This window comes from Heterostelium album (genome assembly GCF_000004825.1).
Source record: "Heterostelium album PN500 unplaced genomic scaffold PPL_scaffold6, whole genome shotgun sequence".
In the NCBI taxonomy this organism is placed as follows: Eukaryota; Evosea; class Eumycetozoa; order Acytosteliales; family Acytosteliaceae; genus Heterostelium; species Heterostelium album.
The window spans coordinates 624,763-642,588 of NW_008805068.1; the positions used below are offsets into that span (position 1 = coordinate 624,763).

At 31.4% G+C, this 17,826-nt stretch overlaps 6 protein-coding genes across 6 annotated transcripts; 3 read left to right on the plus strand and 3 right to left on the minus strand.

The window, feature by feature from the left end:
• Window positions 1-1,124: 1,124 nt before the first annotated feature.
• PPL_06827 (uncharacterized protein) lies at window positions 1,125-2,217 on the minus strand (the record flags this gene model as incomplete). The annotated part of the gene is made up of 2 exons (XM_020577678.1): window positions 1,125-1,278; window positions 2,027-2,217. The coding sequence occupies 2 exons, from the start codon at window positions 2,215-2,217 to the stop codon at window positions 1,125-1,127; spliced, it is 345 nt and encodes a 114-aa protein (XP_020432126.1).
• Window positions 2,218-3,186: 969 nt separating this feature from the next.
• On the minus strand, window positions 3,187-4,400 carry PPL_06828 (uncharacterized protein; the record flags this gene model as incomplete). Its single annotated transcript, XM_020577679.1, has 2 exons — window positions 3,187-3,200; window positions 3,722-4,400. 2 exons carry the CDS (start codon window positions 4,398-4,400, stop codon window positions 3,187-3,189), a joined length of 693 nt encoding a protein of 230 aa, XP_020432127.1.
• A 2,610-nt stretch (window positions 4,401-7,010) lies between these two features.
• Window positions 7,011-7,277, plus strand: PPL_06829 (uncharacterized protein; the record flags this gene model as incomplete). The annotated part of the gene is made up of 1 exon (XM_020577680.1): window positions 7,011-7,277. The coding sequence occupies one exon, from the start codon at window positions 7,011-7,013 to the stop codon at window positions 7,275-7,277; it is 267 nt and encodes an 88-aa protein (XP_020432128.1).
• Window positions 7,278-8,240: 963 nt separating this feature from the next.
• PPL_06830 (uncharacterized protein) lies at window positions 8,241-9,952 on the plus strand (the record flags this gene model as incomplete). The annotated part of the gene is made up of 2 exons (XM_020577681.1): window positions 8,241-8,654; window positions 8,717-9,952. 2 exons carry the CDS (start codon window positions 8,241-8,243, stop codon window positions 9,950-9,952), a joined length of 1,650 nt encoding a protein of 549 aa, XP_020432129.1.
• Window positions 9,953-10,236: 284 nt separating this feature from the next.
• rpb12 (Rpo12/RPC10 RNA polymerase subunit family protein) lies at window positions 10,237-10,525 on the plus strand (the record flags this gene model as incomplete). The annotated part of the gene is made up of 3 exons (XM_020577682.1): window positions 10,237-10,261; window positions 10,334-10,426; window positions 10,503-10,525. 3 exons carry the CDS (start codon window positions 10,237-10,239, stop codon window positions 10,523-10,525), a joined length of 141 nt encoding a protein of 46 aa, XP_020432130.1.
• A 482-nt stretch (window positions 10,526-11,007) lies between these two features.
• Window positions 11,008-17,018, minus strand: PPL_06832 (RCC1 domain-containing protein; the record flags this gene model as incomplete). The annotated part of the gene is made up of 9 exons (XM_020577683.1): window positions 11,008-11,411; window positions 11,487-11,703; window positions 11,774-14,361; window positions 14,423-14,535; window positions 14,609-14,939; window positions 15,015-15,510; window positions 15,599-15,872; window positions 15,965-16,235; window positions 16,310-17,018. The coding sequence occupies 9 exons, from the start codon at window positions 17,016-17,018 to the stop codon at window positions 11,008-11,010; spliced, it is 5,403 nt and encodes a 1,800-aa protein (XP_020432131.1).
• Window positions 17,019-17,826: the final 808 nt, after the last annotated feature.

The following is a 17,826-nucleotide window of genomic DNA, read 5'->3' on the forward strand; positions in this document are numbered from 1 at the left end:
TGGTCAAGTAATTCAAAATTTTTGAGTGTTTGGATTCAACAAAATTACTCTTTCAATAAAAATTTAAACTACCTTTATATCTTTTGATTTTATTTTATCGATTTGTGAAACTGATGGTAAGGAGTAGTTGAGCAGATGGAAATTGAGAGTGATGTGTTCATCGGTAACCTAGTTATGGAGTTGATGGTAATTGAGTTGTAGAGTTGATCGAAACTAAGATATGTAGTTGAGGTAAGTATCTACAGTATCTGAGTTGTGAAGTTGACTGAAACTCTGGCTTCGGGCAACTAAGTATGGCAATTGAGTCATCAACTCAGTACAGTTACTCAGTTCGGTTTCTAAGTCAGTCTGGTATCTAACTCAGTCAGGTAACTCATAACTCAGTCGGTAACTGAGTCAACTTAGTCCAGTAACTATCTGAGTCCGGTAACTGAGTCAACTAAGTCATCAACTCAGCCGGTAACTCATAACTCAGTCGGTAACTGTCAACTGAGTTCAGTAACTAACTGAGTCCAGTAACTGAGTCAACTAAGTCATCAACTAAGTCCGGTAACTCAGTGTGGTAACTCATAACTCAGTCCGGTAACTGAGTCAGGTAACTCAGTCAGGTAACTCAGTCAGGTAACTAACTGAGTCAACTAAGTCATCAACTAAGTCTGGTAACTCAGTGTGGTAACTCATAACTCAGTCCGGTAACTAAGTCCGGTAACTGAGTCAGGTAACTCAGTCCGGTAACTAAGTCAGGTAACTCAGTCAGGTAACTACTCAGTCAGGTAACTCAGTCAGGTAACTGAGACCGGTAACTCAGTCAGGTAACTAAGTCAGGTAACTACTCAGTCAGGTAACTGAGACCGGTAACTCAGTCAGGTAACTCAGTCAGGTAACTAACTGAGTCAACTAAGTCATCAACTAAGTCCGGTAACTACTCAGTCCAGTAACTCAGTCTGGTAACTGAGTGGAATCAACTGAGTCCGGTAACTCAGTCCGGTAACTAAGTCCGGTACTGAGTCCGGCAACTCAGTGGAATCAACTCAGTTAATAAAAGAAATAATTATAAAGAATTTGAAAGTTATCAACATTATTTATTTAAAATTTGATTGAAATCAGTTAAGACGACGAATGAATCATTGGCAGAGAACAACAAGTCTGGTGAGAGAATGGTATCTGTCGTTTCCTCCACTATTAGCAGTATCATGTGTTCTTTGGTGATGTTGTGAAGATGATGAAGCTGAAGACGAAGAAATTCTAGTGTTGTTGTTGTTGTCATCGTCTGCGAAACTAAAGTGATTTATATTGTTGTTGCTGGATTGATATTTCTAGTAACATCGTCAAATGATATCTTTAACTACTACGAAATAATAATAATTAAATATTAGTATGTTGTCGGTGCTGTTGTTGTTGATCTGGTGGTCACGTAACTAACTACAAAGATCATAGTGAATTTGAAGTACTACTACTACTAAGATTGTTCAATAACCTAACTTATTGATAAAATAATAATTATAAAAAAAGAATATTAATATCTTTTCAAAGATTAATAAAATAATAATAATAAATAATAAGAATATCAATATCTCTTTCCTAAAGATTAATTAAAAAATTAATTTATGTTTGGTGGCAAAAAAAAAGTGAAAAAAAAAAAAAAGTGAAAAAAAATTTTGAGTTGCGTTCTGATGTGGTAAGTGTGGGTGTGAGTATGAGTGTGGTGGGTGAAGTGTGGGTGATCCAAGATCAAAGTTAACATCGATCGATCGAAAGCTGCAAAGATTAAAATTTAGACTCTCTCAGCCTCATGGATCGATAAGAAAATATTTTTTAATTTTAAACATATTTTACTATATAAAAAAAAAAAAATTTTTTTTAAATCTTATCGATCCATGAGTTTCCGGTGCCAACCACGTGGAGGTGGAGTCTACTGGCACCTAGAGACCCCGATGGATTTATTGCCACAAACCATCGGCAGCATCTTTAATTGTTGTTGTTCCTAATCGACAGCAGAGTTAGAAGCCGAAGCAAATAAAACAACTTCGAAGAGGCAACAAAGAAAGTGATAGCTGTGGCGTTGCCTTCTGTACAGAGAATGTCGCCTCCATCTGCTCTGTGTCGCCACACCCGAAGATGCGACAGACTAGCAGCGTATGTATCACCTGCTTTCAGACTATATGAAGCCGTAACATGTGTTGGAGGTTTCCCTACCATCGACCCAGTGCCATGCATCCTGTAGATCAACACAGAGGTTACCATGTGCAAGACCACCTGCAAGCAAGTGCGCTCATCCCAGCTTCGTCCGTCCACAGGCAACCGCTCACAACAATCTCCCCAACTGGCGGGTCGGGTGTACAGGTCGCCAGGTTTCTCTAATAACTAGGCTCTCATCAGTGGGTTCACTGATCGAGACATGCCGTCACGCTTGATAAGAGAGGCAAGGATCACAAGCAATGACACCCAGTTATCCCAGACCCTGGAAAGAAAAAAAAAAGGACGAACCCATTGAAATGGATCACTTGGAATAGCTTGATTGTTATATTGGAAAATAGAATAAATAAAAAAACAAAGTAGTCAGTTGTTAGTATTAATGAATGATAGAAACAAATAATAAATAAATAAATAAATAACGAATACAAGAATAATTAAAATTAAATATAAATAAAACGAATATATTTATAAAATTAATTTATAATTATATTTATTTATTTATATTTAATTTCAATTATAATTGTATTCGTTTATAAATTATTTAATAGACCTACAAAAAAAACCTAGAGCTTCGTTAACATGAATTTTACTTTACATTATTTAAATATAGTATACAAATATGATATTAATAAATAAACAACATTGAAAATAAATAAATAATAAAAAATAAATTAATAATAATATATTACCTTTTCAACGATCCTTCGGCCGTGCCCACCCTGCCACCCATTCAACGACCAGTACCACCACCATATAGCCAAGACCATGACCAAAGAACCAGACTCTTTTAACATTGATCTACTTTTTACATATAATATACAAATATAACATTAATAAATAAACAACATTTTAAATAAATAAATAATAAATAAATAAATAATAACATATTACCTTTTCAACGATCCTTCGACCGTGCCCACCCTGCCACCCATGCAACGATCAGTACCACCACCATATAGCCAAGACCATGACCAAAGAAACCAGACTCTTTTAAGATTGATCTACTATTTTATATATAATATACAAATATGATATTAATAAATAAACAACATTGTAAATAAATAAATAATAAAAAATAATAATAAATAAATAAATAATATAATATACTACCATAACAACTATCCTTCGATCGTGCCCACCCTGCCACTCATGCATCGACCAGTACCAGCACCAGAACCACCACTCCATCCTGTTATTATTCTTATTATTATTTATTTTTTATTGATCGGTGTTCTGAATTGATAGGTATTATTATTTGGTTTTGGTTTGTTTTTGATATTGTTAATAATGTTTAAAATGTAATTGGCAGTGTTGTCAATGTTGGTGTTGATTTTGATGATTTTGTTGTCGTTGTTCTCGTTCCAACTAGTTGGTCTTCTAAATTGATAGGTATTTTGATTTCCTATTGATTTAGTGTTATTGTTGTTGTTGCTTTTATACTTTATATTATAATTATTGTTGTTAATGTTGTTATTTATAGTTGGTTTTTTAAACTGGTAAGTATTGTTGTTGCTTTCTTTTTTACTAACTGTTTTTTGTTGTTGTTGTTTATGTTGATTTTGTTGCTGTTGTTGTTGTTGCTGATTTTGTTGTTGTTGAATTTGTTGTTGCTGTTCCTGCTGTTGCTGATTTTGTTCTTTTTGAATTTGTTGTTGCTGATTTTGTTGTTGTTGAATTTGTTGTTGCTGTTCCTGCTGTTGCTGATTTTGCTGCTGTTGCTGTTGTTGTTGTTGCTGATTTTGTTGTTGTTGAATTTGTTGTTGCTGTTCCTGCTGTTGCTGTTCCTGCTGTTGCTGTTCCTGCTGTTGCTGCTTTTGTTCTCTTCTTATTCTTGATCTTTCTTTGGAAAAGTACAAAAGGAACAGATTTCGATCTGACTCATCTTTAATCTGCAGTTTCTTTTGGTTGTAAACTGTTACCAAATCCAGTGATAAACTAGTGACTGGAAAGCTTTGGATAACTTCCTCCAGCGACTTATAATTAACTATATTATTATATTGTTGTGGTTGTTGTTGTTTGGGTTGCTGCTGTTCATCGAATTCCTTTTTGACTCGAGCGAATTCATGGATAAAGTAATAAAAGAAACTCATTTGATCATTTTCATCTTCGAGCTCAGCTTTCTTTTTGAAATAAATACCAACTAATTCCCACGAATAGCTGGTAATTGGGAAATTATCTATCTTATCTTGAAGTTGTTGTGACATATGTATGATTTATTTAATATATAAAAATAATGAAATATATTTATGAGTGTGTATATTGATTATTATTTAAAAACGATTTAAAACCTAATATCTAAATTTATAATATCTATATATGTAAATAAGTAATTTAAGAATACTAATTTATTTTGAAATTTTTCACCCAATATATTATTTAATTTTTTTTTTTCTCAATACAATATTGTTTTTGATTGTATAGGGACATAGATATGATACTGATATTATTTCTTTTGTTTATTCAAAAGGCTTCACTAATCACTAGTAGTGATCGAACACTTTCAATTGCGTAAGTGGCAAAACAACAATTTTATGACAATAATTGAAAACTATCAATAATAAAATGAAAAAGTAAATAAAAATAAAGATAAGTTCTTTAAATAAAATTAAAATTAATTTATTTCTTATTTTTAAAAGAAGAAAGTAAATGAGAAATCAACTATCTCTTTATTATTATCAACGATCACTATCTAAAACTATATTTGATAGAAATTTGAAAGAAATATGTTAGTTTTGATCAATATTTTTCTTGAAAATATTGTGATATTAATAAAACTTGCTTAGAAATAACAAATTAATATGAATATTGCTTATATTGAAAAGCAAAATTTCGATATTAATAGTATTTACTAGTATATAAATATTTAAATTAGATTTAAAAATAATCAATAATAATAAGAAACCGCCAAATTTTGAATAATTAACGTCATTTTATCCGATACTCTCAATTAAATAGAATAATATTTAAATATATAGATGTCTTAATTTAAAAGTTTGGTTGATGTTTTTTTGATTGGCAAAAAAATAAAAAAAACACACAATCAACGCAGACACCCACACTTGACATTGTCATTCAATTCCAATAAATCGTGAATCAAATCAATTAAATTGTGTCACTTTTAAATAAATAATTAAAATTAATCTATTTAGATCCTATTGTAATGATATACTTTTTTTTATTTTTAAATATCAACTTGTAATAATTTTTGAATTATACAAAAACAAAATAAATATTATAGTAATTTAGTATTGATTCTTTTATGTTGAACTAAATAATTTTGATTTAAAACTTTTAAAAGTTTTATTTTATAATCAATTTATTAGTCAATCATATTTAAAGGTATAAAAAGAAAATTCATTTAAATATTGTAAAAAAAACAAAAAATGAAAGAAAAAAAACTTTTTAATAATCAAACAAAAATAAAGTGATCATTATTTTGTTTTTCTTCTAGTTAATTATAGTTTCACTCTTAACTCAACTTAAAATAATAACAGAAATAATAATAGAAATCATTAGATGAATGATAATAACAAAATCTTTTGATAACGATAATAAAAATAATTGTATTTTGGTAATATATTTATCTCAACATAAAAGAAAGATTACTATATTATTTAAATATTTTATTCAACGAATACAACAAGTTGATATTTAAAATTAAAAGAAAATAATTTTTACTTAAAACTTTCAATTTTTTATTTATAATCAATTTATTTGTTAAAAGTATAAAAGATAATTTATTTAATTTTAGTTTAAAAAATTAAATTATAATGTAATACAGATAAGATAAGAAAAAAGTTTATTCATTCAACTTGGTTTTATTCAATTGAAGAGTACAAACTTACAATTTTGGAAGTACGAATTATCAATATGACTATGAAAGAGATGTTTATAATGATGAATAAGTTGAACACTTTTATCTAACTATACAATTCAATTTAAAATTTTCATTTTATAGTAAATCACTTCTATTCTAGTACAATTGTAATTATTGTTTTCACGAATCAATCCATAACTATTACACAATAAAATCATCTTACAATTTAAATAAATAATTATAGTTTTCTACTACAATAATAATATTCTTCAATTATTATATTTAACAAAAAACAACAATATTATTGTATTTTTGCAACAAAAAAAAAAAAGATGAACTTGTCAAATAAAAATGGGGTGTTGCAAATTCAATAAATTAATAAATTGAAAATTATGCTTGTTGTTTCTTCATTGGTAATGATCGCCTGTTTTTTTTATTTTTGAATATTATATTATAATAAAATGAATTATTTCATTAATTTTAATATTTATATTTCAAATTTGAATATTAATTCATACTTTTAATTGGCGCTTAACGGTTGCCGCCAATTTTGAGTTCAAACTGTAAGTTAACGAATCAAATTTAAAACTATATAAACCTATAATTTCATTCACAATGTCATTTTTCATTATTTTTCAAATACAAATAATTTTGTAAGTAATAACTATTAATTATAACTTAACTTATTTATATCTTTGTTTTACTAACTCTTTGTTTATCTCCTTTTATCTCTTTCTTCTTTTCCAAGTCCTCTTTACCATGCCTGTTGCCTCCTTACTATGAATGATGCCTCGTTGCTATTTCCGTTGCCTCTCATTACCATGCAGCCTTCCTCTCGTAGTTATGCCGGTTGCCTCTCGTAGCTACGCTGGTTTCCTCTCGTAGTTATGCCGGTTGCCTCTCGTAGCTACGCTGGTTTCCTCTCGTTGTTATGCCGGTTTCCTCTCGTTACTATGCCGGTTTCTTCTCGTCGTTATGCCGGTTTCCTCTCGTTACTATGCCAGTTTCCTCTCGTCACTATGCCAGTTTCCTCTCGTTACTATGCCAGTTTCCTCTAGTTGTTATGCCGGTTTCCTCTCGTTGTTATGCCGGTTTCCTCTCGTTGTTTTGCCGGTTTCTTCTCGTCGTTATGCCAGTTTCCTCTCGTTGTTATGCCAGTTTCCTCTCGTTGTTATGCCGGTTGCCTCTCGTAGCTATGCCAGTTGTCTCTCATAGTTCTGCCGGTTTCTTATTAATTGAAAAATATGAAAATCCAAAACAATAAATTTCCATAAAAAAACAATAATAATTGTATAGTTTTCTATTTATTATAATACTTCAAGTAATTGTTTGGTTTTTATTAAAATTATTAAAGTTATGATGGTTCTAATTTATATTGAATTGTTGACAGTTAACAAACATTCCATTTTTAGCATTGAATTGATAGAGCTGTTAATGTTGATCCCTTGATTTGAGATATTTGTCTTATTATTATTATTATTATTGTTATTGTCTTATTATTGTTATCGTTGTTATTGTTGTGTAGTATTGGCACTATTGTTATTAATGTTGTTGGTTTGAGCGTTGGTAGTTTGGTTATTAATATATCACATCATGTGGTGAATGCTATAATAACCTGTGTAGTCTTCTCCATGCACTTTGTCAGCTGATCGAATGAATCGAAGTTCATTGACACAAGTTTTTCGCTTGTAACCAGTAGCATAACTCATAACAAGAACTAATGGATGATGTTGTTATTGATAGTAATTGTCTTTTCAGCGCTGTTGATAGTACCAGTCTTATTGTTATTGTTCATAGCATGCATAAGCAGTAACCGCTTTTCCAGTGACTACAATCTTGAATGCTGCAGACGTCGGTTTAGTATTGGCTACGACAACAGTTGCGGTGTAATTGTAGAGGTAGTTGGTTTTGTAAAGCTTTTACCTCATAATTAATCGAATCTTCATATTCCTTTAGATTTACCAATGAACTATAGAAGTGGAGGGATTTGAGAGTTTGCCTTTGATTTTTGAAGCTGAGTGACAAACTATTTTATTGATTCTTTTTTAGAATTATTGTCTCACAAATGTAATAATTATATTAGTTTAAAAAACGTTTTTAAAAAAATTTCTTTTTTTATTGGAATTGAATACGATCACCATTTTCATAGTTTAAAAACAAAAAGTGGCACATTGTTTTTCATCAACAAGATTAATTACATATACAAATTACATAATTACAAATACAAATGAGTTCAGAAAAGAGATTGCACAGCGATATTAATAAGGATCAATATAAGAATGAAACTTATCCAACAAGTAGAGTAAAGAGAAGAGTTTCTCATTATTGTAGTAGAAGATATGAATATGATGGAAATAATTTACTATCAGATCTTATTAAAATCTATGATCAATATTTTAAATCAAAAAATGATAAAGACGATTCTTCAGAAACAAGATTGAAATGTGTTCAGTTCTTTGTTAGATATCACAACGATACCAAATACCCACATTATTTCGATGTCAAAGGTTATAATAAATTCATTGCTGAGGTGTTCTTTGATAGATCTGAAGATGTTTTCAATGAAATATTGAAATTAAAATGTGCAAGACAAACCAAAATATTACTAGATATTTATTACATGATAATCAAAGATAATAGAGTATGTATTGCGATTTCAATTAGATGATTGATTTAATAATATTAATAATTTATTACTACAAGTTCAACACTTTCTTTAAAGGGTTGAATGAATCAGATGAAGCTCAATTGAAATCAAAGATATCAAGAATTTGTGATAGATTTGAAGAAAAGAGGAATGAACCACTTGGTTTTTTCACCTATAATAATCTATATGATATCGTTTATAATGGCAAGAGTATTGATAAAGAAACAGATAACAATAATGATAAATCAACAACAATAATAGGAGCAGAACAAACAATAAAGACTATAGAGACAAGAGGAACTACAGATATTGAAACAACAAAAACAGATACAACAAACCACATTAAAATATCAGATTTAATATTGTGCAAAATCATTTCAAAATTTGTTGCTTTCGATAAAGATAAGGATGAAATATCTATTAGAAATAATAGATTCAAAAGACATTTAGAGTTTATTCCCTATCTCATTGACGGTGGAAATGTAATGGATTTTGCTCTGGTGTCGAAACAATTCTTCAGAGTTGTTTCAAAAATCATCAACGACAATCTATTCTATTGGAATTCATATATTGATATCAACAACAACAGTGAGTACAACTTAATCAAATCAGCACCATTATATTTCGATTATGAATCAATCAAATACATTCCATATGATAAAGGTATTGAATATGTCAATCAATTGTTATCAAGAGTCGAAGTTTTCACAATGGAATCAGATGAATTTGATTATTCTATCAATTCTGAAGTGAGAAGATTGGAGGAGCTAGACCCCGAAGAATACCCTGATGAGATTTATGATGAATACCGTGAAGCAGTTCTAAAGGATGGATACTTAATACGTCCACCAATAATGCCAAATCTCAAAGAAATCATCGTTCTAATGTATCATGGATTCGAATGGAACTACTGTGATTTTCTAGTGGATCTGTTTGCCAACACACCAAGTGGCGATGGACATGGTATCGAAAGATTCGCAATTAACATTCTAAGAGATTGGAATATTTCACCTGATTGCAATAATATGGATTTCCTAACTTCGCTGTTGGAGTATCATTCAAAGACACTAAAATCAATAACAATTAATCGTGATTCATTTAGAGCAATAGATTTTCGATTGTTAGTCGATATCCTCATAGATCTAGCACCAACATTAAAAGAGAACAACATTGATTTTAAACTAGAAGTATACGTTGAAATCGACGAATTTATTAAAGATAATGATAACAAAGCAATAATTAAATATTTATTAGATAACACTATAATTCTAAAAACAAGACAATACTATTAATTGTAAAACTAAATAAAGAAGAAGTATAATTCTAAACTTTCTTTGACGATAAACAAACGGAAATTAATTACTTTAATAAAACTAAAAATAAATAATGTCTTGCAAGCAATATTAAATTTATTCGTTGCATAAAAAAAAAACAAATAAACAAAAAAAAATAAATTTTAAAAAATTCAAAATATTTTAAAAAAACGACCAAAAGTTTGCAAAAAAAACTAGTTGATTAATTTAATTATTTATTTATTTGATTCAAAGATCTTTGATAATTATTATATTAATTTAAGATGCCTTGTATATATATTTGTGGTGGTATGTATAAATTATTAGATTCGATTAGATAATGAAATGATCACTAATGATGATATCATTATAACTAAATAGAATGTGGTGCTGAAAACGAAATCAAACCAAAGGAACCAATCAAGTGTAAAGATTGTACCTATCGTATCATGTACAAGAAGAGAACCGATAGAAGTAAGAAATTCTTAATGTTATTTTGATTATAATGTCATTCTAATATATATATCTTTATTTTATTTTATTTTTAAAGTGATTCAATTCGAAGCTAGATAACGAACAGATATATATTTAATAATAGAAAAGAAGAAAAAACAACCAACAAAACAGAATAACGAATATAATCGATGAATCACTGAATCGAAGATAATAAAAGAAAATAACTGTACATGACAATATATATGATAAATGTTTATAACATATCATATAAACAAACAGCACACCAACACAATAATCAACGAAACATACATACAACTCTCTTAGCTTTTTTTTTTTAATTAAACGAATAATTTTATCAATATAATCAATTATAAGCAGTTACAACGATAGAGATGACCAAAACTATAGTAGATTTGAAAAAAAAAAGAGATATTCAATAAATTATAACGATTTAATTTAATAATAATAGTATTGTATAGATCAATTTAGTTTTATTTATAACAATTTTGATCATTTAATAATTAAATAAGTTAAGTTCTATTTTTTTTATTGTTGTTATTGTTGTTGTTGTTATTGTTTTCAATAAGTTAAAAGTTTGTTTATATTTTCCATGGTTTAATATTTGGATCGTTTGCCAAGTCACGAATAAAGTTGTACAGACAAACCGGACATGAAAGTGATATCCACTTGTGATTGTACTCCTCCATGATGAACTTGAGTGTGGTGGCACTGGTAATACCGATCTTTTGTACCTCTGATTGGAAGTACGGTAGGATATTACCAAAGTATTTACGTTTCGAGAAGTAGTGGTTACAAGTAAAGGCAACATCCTTCTCAAAGGTGTTGGTCGGACCTTGGTTATATCCTCCTCCGTTGAGACTGTAGGAATCGGTGTTATCAGGCACCAGTGAATGAATCTGAATCTTTGTTCTACTAGAGATATCTTTTTCCAAATTCTCTTTAATATTTGTCAACAATACTTTTTCTGATGCTCTTTGATAGTCTATAATTAATTATAATTAGTAAATGTTAGTTTCAGTTGTTTGCATTCAAATAATTTAATATTTAATAAGTTTACCTTTCTCACGTTCACTTAGATTCTTCATGAAATGAAGATAATATTTTACAATGATAAGGTAAAGTGATGTAGAGAACTCCAAGATCAATGGGTATTCTAGATTGCTGTTCATCTGCATGATATTGGAGAGTGGCAAAGAGAATGAATCGATATTTTCCAAGATATAATCTTCAATCACTTGAATTGGTAAATCTTTTTCTCTCCAATAATTTAATATCTAAAAATAATAATAATAATTGTTAATTTGTTAGCTAATTTGTGGATAAAAGAATAGATAATTAACATACTAATAATAATAAAAGTTCTTTAGATTTCTCGGCAGAAGTTGGTTTCTTTCCATCGGATGCTATTTGGTCGGTGTGGTGGTGAAGTGATCCGGTAGATGCCGATATACCTCCACTACCGTTGATCGGTGGGAATATCTCTTGGAAGCTATTGAGGTTGGGTGTTGTCGAGAAGAGTGGTGGTGACATCTGAATGGGTGACATGGAGGTGATGGTCGATATCATAGGTGGACTATCAATACCAAAGATAGATCCTTTGATGATATAGTTGTGCAATAGTTGAATGAGTATGTGTGTTTCCTTTTCCTTATCGAGATTTCTCTTTTTGAGACCGATCAATCGGCATTCCAATGTCGACTTGTAGTCCTCGAGAACGTCGTAGATGGTAGCTGCAACATCCCAATTCTCAAACTGAATGGCTTTGTTAATGATTGCAAACGAACGGTAGGAGTTGGAGTAGGATTTCAATACGTCTTCCAATCCCTCTTGTGAGTAACGCGCCTTGGCAAATCCCTTTGAGTTTTGATTGAACAACATGAAACGTTGGTCGTTAAGCGATATCTTGGTTGGCAGCCACATGTCTTCGGTCTTTCCGTTTCCGATCTGTCCAAAGTTTCCGTAACCCCAAGTATACAGTGCACCGTTGTTTGTAATGATAGCAGAGAACTCACTGCCACTGGAGAATCCGACAATGTTCATCGAGTTTAGCGATGGAATAACAGCGGGATGTGGTTTGTCAAAGAATGGAGTCTTGAGATCTCCACCAGTGCCAAGCTTGCCGTGTTCGCCACCTCCACAGATATATACATTACCCCTATCACTTCCATTTTCAGCGGCAGTAACAGTGGCGGTGTGATAGAGACCACAAACTACCTTTTCAATCTTCTTGTTGATAAAGAACTCAATCATCTTTGGTGACAATTCATTCTTGTTACTTCCGTTTCCAAGACACATGTGCTCACCCTGTCCCCAGCAATAGACACTATTCAACTCTGAGATAGCAACGGTATGGAAGTGTCCACACGATATCTTGATGATTGGTTTACCCTTGAGTTCATCGATCTGCTTTGGACGCAACGACTTTTCTATATTACCATGTCCAAGTTGTCCTTTGGAGTTGGCTCCCCAACTGTAGATATCACCGTTATCCAAACACATAATGGAGTGTGAGTGACCAGCCGCAATAGCGGTGATTCGCTCTCCATGGATACCGACAATCTCTGAAGTTTCAATACGCATTGGAACTGCACGATTCTTAAAGTTACCAAGTCCCAGCTGACCGGAATCATTCCATCCAAAAGTGAAGAGATCGCCCGACTTTTTAAGTACCATTGTGTGTGCATAACCGGTGGCAATAGCCAACACTTTTTGTCCACCAGTAAAGTCTTCGATCTTCTTTGGTAGGTTCTGTGGAGTCAAAACACCGTGTCCAAGTTGTCCGTATCTACTCGATCCCCAACTGTAAATCTGGAACGACTGGTCGACGGCAACCGAGTGTTCACCACCACACGATATCATAATGATTGGTGAAGATTTGAAAGTTTCAACACGACGTGGAGTAGATTGATACTTTCCAACATTTAAACCATGTCCAAGTTGACCCTGAGAGTTATTTCCCCAAGTGAAAAGCTCGCCATCCGAAGAGATAACGGCAATGTGTTCCCAACCACATGCAACACTGACAGCCTTTTTCTCGTTCTTCACAAGAGGTGGCATTGGATTCAACAATAGATCCGGGTCGACAGTTACAACTGGCAGTTCTTCTTCTTCATCTTCCTTGTCTTCTCCATCATTTCCTTCACCTTCGTTCTCCTTCAATAGGAATCGGTCGTTACCCTCATCGCTCTGGTAGTGATGATGTGACTTTCTAAGATGAATAAGCGTCAAGATGGCAGTGATATACAATTCAAAGTACTCTTCGTTTCTCACTGGAATATTCTCTGAGGAACGGCCAGGTAGCATCGTTGTCGATTCGAAATTCAACGAATCATGATGTGAATAACTATTTATCATATTATTATTATCTCTATTATTATTACTATTATTATTATTATTATTATTATTCTTGTTGGTCATTGACGGTGTCAAGTTGAATGGTTCAAAAGTAATTGGATCGAATGCTGTTGCTATTTCGATTAACGACTTCTCCGATAGCATCGGTAGTAAGTGGTATAATCTCTTTACATAACGTGGTATATTCTGGTTGTCCTCTAGGATAAGCTTTACCTGGATATCCGGTGATAAACAATCGAATATCATTCCATTCTGATGACTCTTCAACTCCAACGGATAGGAACTCTGAAGGAATGAAATTCTCTCGGCGTCCAAATGTAGGATATTCGACTCCAATAGCATAGCAAGTGCTTTACCAATCATCTTTCCACTGTGAGCAACAGAGAAGTAATAATCCAACAGACCGTGTTGTAACAACAAGTGTAACGCAGCATCTCTATCGTAATCCCAATTGTTTGTCAAGAAATAAGAAAACTCTGCATCCGATGACTTAAACTCCTCTTTTGACATTAACAACTTTTGTAAATAACATTGGAATAATGTATTTGTCATTCTCTTCTTTTCTTGATCATTAAAAGCTAAATAATATTAATTAGTAATGGTTTATATTATTTATATTCAATGATATACTCTACATACCATCAGGTTGATGTAATATTGCTTTTAGATGTGTCATAATAATATCCATTCTACCAATCTCCAAAAACTTCAAAACCAATTTATTTGTTTTAACACCTGATAAATAATATAAACTAAAGTATATGGTTTGTTAATATATTATTGTTTATCTTTAAAGATTAACATTAAAAATGAATAGCCACTTACTCTAATGCTCTACCGTATCTACCTTGATCAAAAGAAAGATCAGCAGCAGTTTCATATAGACTTAGTAGATCCATACGGAATGTCTTTCCAAGAGCTTCACCATCGATCTTTTCAAGATTCTTTGATACCAATTCAAAGAATATCTCTTCCGGTGACTTCTTTGGACGGAATTCATACACTGAGAAATTAGTCCAAAGATAACACGATGGCATATATATACTATCACCATTGCTACTACTGTTATTCGCCTCTAAAGAACTAGTGATTGCTAACACTGACTCTCCTAAAGCCAATTGGAATGTTTGTATCATTGATTGATTCTTTACAAATTCTAATAAATTTCAAAATACAAAGATTAGATATATATATTTGATAATTGTGTTATCCAATTGTAATAACTACTTACTTGAATTCGATGCAGTTCCAGATACAAGATTGGAAATGATTGAAACATTCACTCTTGAATTATCATAGTGTTGATCTGCTAGTTCCGATACGAATGTAAGATTCTTTGTAAAGTAAAAGTGTGTTGTGCTCTGCGGCAGTTGGTAGACAAACAATGGGAATTTGTTTAGGTAGAGTGGATCGTAGATTTCTAGTTTAGAGTTACTCTTGATGAATGATGCCATGATGTTACCATTCTCATTCTTTTGTTTCTCTAGCGAACGTTCGGTCATCGCACGATCGCTGGTGAACAGTGTTGTCGTTTGGAAAGGTGATAGATCTTGACCTTTACCACCGGCGCTGTTCGAGTTACCACTGCCACTTCCATAGCCACCACTACCACCATTGACATTACCATTAATACTATGAGCAACTATAGTTTCATATCTTCTATCCGATACCATCTGTTCGATAATTACTTGATGATGTACCATTGATTTTGTTGTTACAATTAAAAACTATGATTATTATTAAAGATATATATTTGTTAGTTATTTAAGATTGTTTGTTTGTATGTTTGTTTGTTAGATTTATATATAAACTTACAGATTCATATGTACCTGTTATCAACTCTAATTTGATAATAGGATATTCATATTTAAGTTTCTTTTGTATCTCTTTGGTGCTGAGGTTGATAAAGAAGACGATTCCAGAGGTTGTAGCGATGATACCAAAGTCTTCTCCGTTGGATGTTCGCCACCACAGACAATAGGATCCAACTAAACTCTTATTTGACAATGGTGGAATATTTACAATGTTTTGACTTGGTTTCTTATCTTGTTGCTGTTGTTGTTGTTGTAATTGTGCATTCTTATTAAATCTATATTTATATATAAAAAAATAAAAAATAATCATTAATATCTAGTTATTATTATTATTATTCTGTTATAACCTCATCATATTGTTACATACTTTAATGCAATTGATGAAAATATAGATTTCTCTTCTACTGGTTGTGGTGTATTGTTACTTTGATTGTTCTCTTCGAGTTGATTCATCTTTTTACACACCATAAAGTAGATTGGAATACGAACGATAGAGGTATCGTGTTGTAGACATAATAACCAATGTGCATTCGGATCGAATGACATTGAAACGATACGCTTAGCATGTTCTCTAGACCATTGAATATACTTGTATTGCGGTACTTTACTTTGTCCAACAAATCTAACAATTAAATAATCTAAAACATACAAATAAATAAGAAACATTAGTAGTTATAAAATACTACTATTTTTGTTATTATATATTATTTACCATTTGAACAATACATTGCAAAGAAAAGATGATCTTCATAACCACCTTGTGCAGTAAGTTGAATTGTAACACCTTGGGAAGTATTGTAACCGTCGGAACCATTCAGCTGGCTACCGGGTGTGTTGCTACCACCACTACCACTGCTATAGTAAGATGCTCCACTACCATGGAAATGATCAGATAACGACTTCTCTTTGGCACTGATGAATGTATTAGAGTTATTTCTACGATGTAATAGTTGGTTGTTATTATTACCACCACCGGATGCGTTAGAATTGTTGCTATTGCCACTACCACCAACACCAGTATTATTAATACAAAACAACCTGTTCAATGAATACAGTTCGTAGTTCTGTGTGAATGCACCGACCTGAGGTTGAGAGTGTGACGACATCATCGATGAGATACCACCACTGCTGTTGCTGACGGTCATTCCACCGACACCACCGCTGAACGACGACGGTGTAAATGAACTACTACTCAAACTGTTGGTAGATGAAGATAAATGGTTGTTGTTGTTATTCATCATCGAATTACTACTACCATGATATCCACTATTACCACCACTATCTGGAACCATCATCAAAGTAGAGGAGAGTACACCCAACACTGAACTTGACAACATCGTTGGTGTAGGTAGATGATGTTGGTGTTGTTGTTGTCCACCACCACCACCTCCTCCACTGTGATAAATAGATCTATTACTCATTATACAAATCTATCTATCAATCTATCTATCTATCTATAAGTCTATCTAATAACTTTTTTTTAATCTAATCTATTTTTATAATATATATACAATAAATATATGAATAAATAATGTTTATTTGATTTGCAAATCAACTGAATGATTTCATTAATGTTTATTTTTTTAGATATTTTTATAAAAAACTAAAAGAAAATTCCAATGAGAATTTATAAATCACCCATTTTTTAAAAAAAAAAGTCCTAACAATCAAAACATGTTTTGCTTTTTGGAGACCATTTCAATCAAGACATTTGCTATTTCTTTGTTTGATGTAAAAATAAAGACCATTTGTTTTGTTCTGATTGATGACGACCAGTAAAAAAAATTGAATAATATCTTAGAGAAAAAAAAATCAAAATTGTTAGTCCTGATGATTATTCTGATCATTAATTTTTAGATTGCATAAGCTATTTTAAATGTTTGATTGATAAGTAATATTTGCCAACATTGTTCGTTATAAGTAATTCTTCCGTAGTGTCATGTTTAGTGGTGTCGGTTTAGAGAGGGTATGATATTATTATTGTTTCGAATTCAGAATAATTTAAAATTCTTTCTTTTATTAAACAACATTAATCAATCAATCAATCATAGTTTATTGATCAATATAAGAGCTCTATAAAGATCACCCCATAGCTTTTACTGCAGTCCGGAGCTAAAACCATATTGATTTGAGAAAGGTTAAATGATTAGTACTAGACTCTACCAAGTTCATTACAGCATTTACTACTCTCCAGATCTGAATCCATACCAATATAAGAGAAGCTAATGA